General features: G+C 37.3%; 1 protein-coding gene across 1 annotated transcript in view; it reads left to right on the top strand.

The window, feature by feature from the left end:
- LOC119592994 (voltage-dependent calcium channel type A subunit alpha-1-like) overlaps positions 1-681 on the top strand; it is a gene marked incomplete in the record, with an annotated part of 154,497 nt that overhangs the window by 83,387 nt on the left and 70,429 nt on the right. Inside the window, 1 exon segment of the mRNA XM_037941881.1 lies at positions 450-654. Coding sequence (XP_037797809.1) covers positions 450-654 — 205 coding nt within the window.

Below are 681 nucleotides of genomic sequence, written 5' to 3'. Positions count from 1 at the left end.
GCAACGGATTCACAGATTAATGTAATATGGTTATTTATCTCATTTCTCTTGTTGATATCATCTCAGATATTTTTCCATGAATCAGAGAAAAAAAAATATCATAAGTGTCTTTGATTTCTCTCAATTATTTCTTCCGTTTATTAGAGAAAAAAAAATATATAAGTGTCTCTTATTTACTTCAGTTATTTTTCCATGGATTAGAGGAAAATATAAATCATCACAGTCTGATTTATCTCCATTATTTCTTGCATGGATTAAAGAAAAATATATATCATCAGTTTCTGATTTATCTCTATTATTTTTCCATGAATCAGAGAAAAAATATATATCATGTCTCCCAGATTTACCTCAATTATTGTTTCCATGAATTAGAAAAATATATATCATCAGTGTCTTTGATTACCCCGTCATTTTCGCTTGTGCACAGCTGACCCCGCTTCCTCCCTCAGGTACTGGGCCTCCCTCCGTAACCTGGTGATCTCGCTGCTGAGTTCGATGAGGTCTATCATCTCTCTGTTGTTCCTGCTCTTCTTGTTCATCCTCATCTTCGCCCTCCTTGGTATGCAGCTCTTCGGAGGCTCCTTCAACTTTCCTGAAGGAACTCCGCTCGCTAACTTCAACACTTTCGCCATCGCTCTCCTAACAGTGTTTCAGGTGAATCCTACTGCCGTTTGTTCCCCG

The sequence above is a fragment of the Penaeus monodon genome, chromosome 31 (assembly GCF_015228065.2).
Source record: "Penaeus monodon isolate SGIC_2016 chromosome 31, NSTDA_Pmon_1, whole genome shotgun sequence".
NCBI lineage: Eukaryota > Metazoa > Arthropoda > Malacostraca > Decapoda > Penaeidae > Penaeus > Penaeus monodon.
The sequence above is the reverse complement of the archived record's forward strand: the minus strand, read 5'-3'. Positions and strand labels throughout refer to the sequence as shown.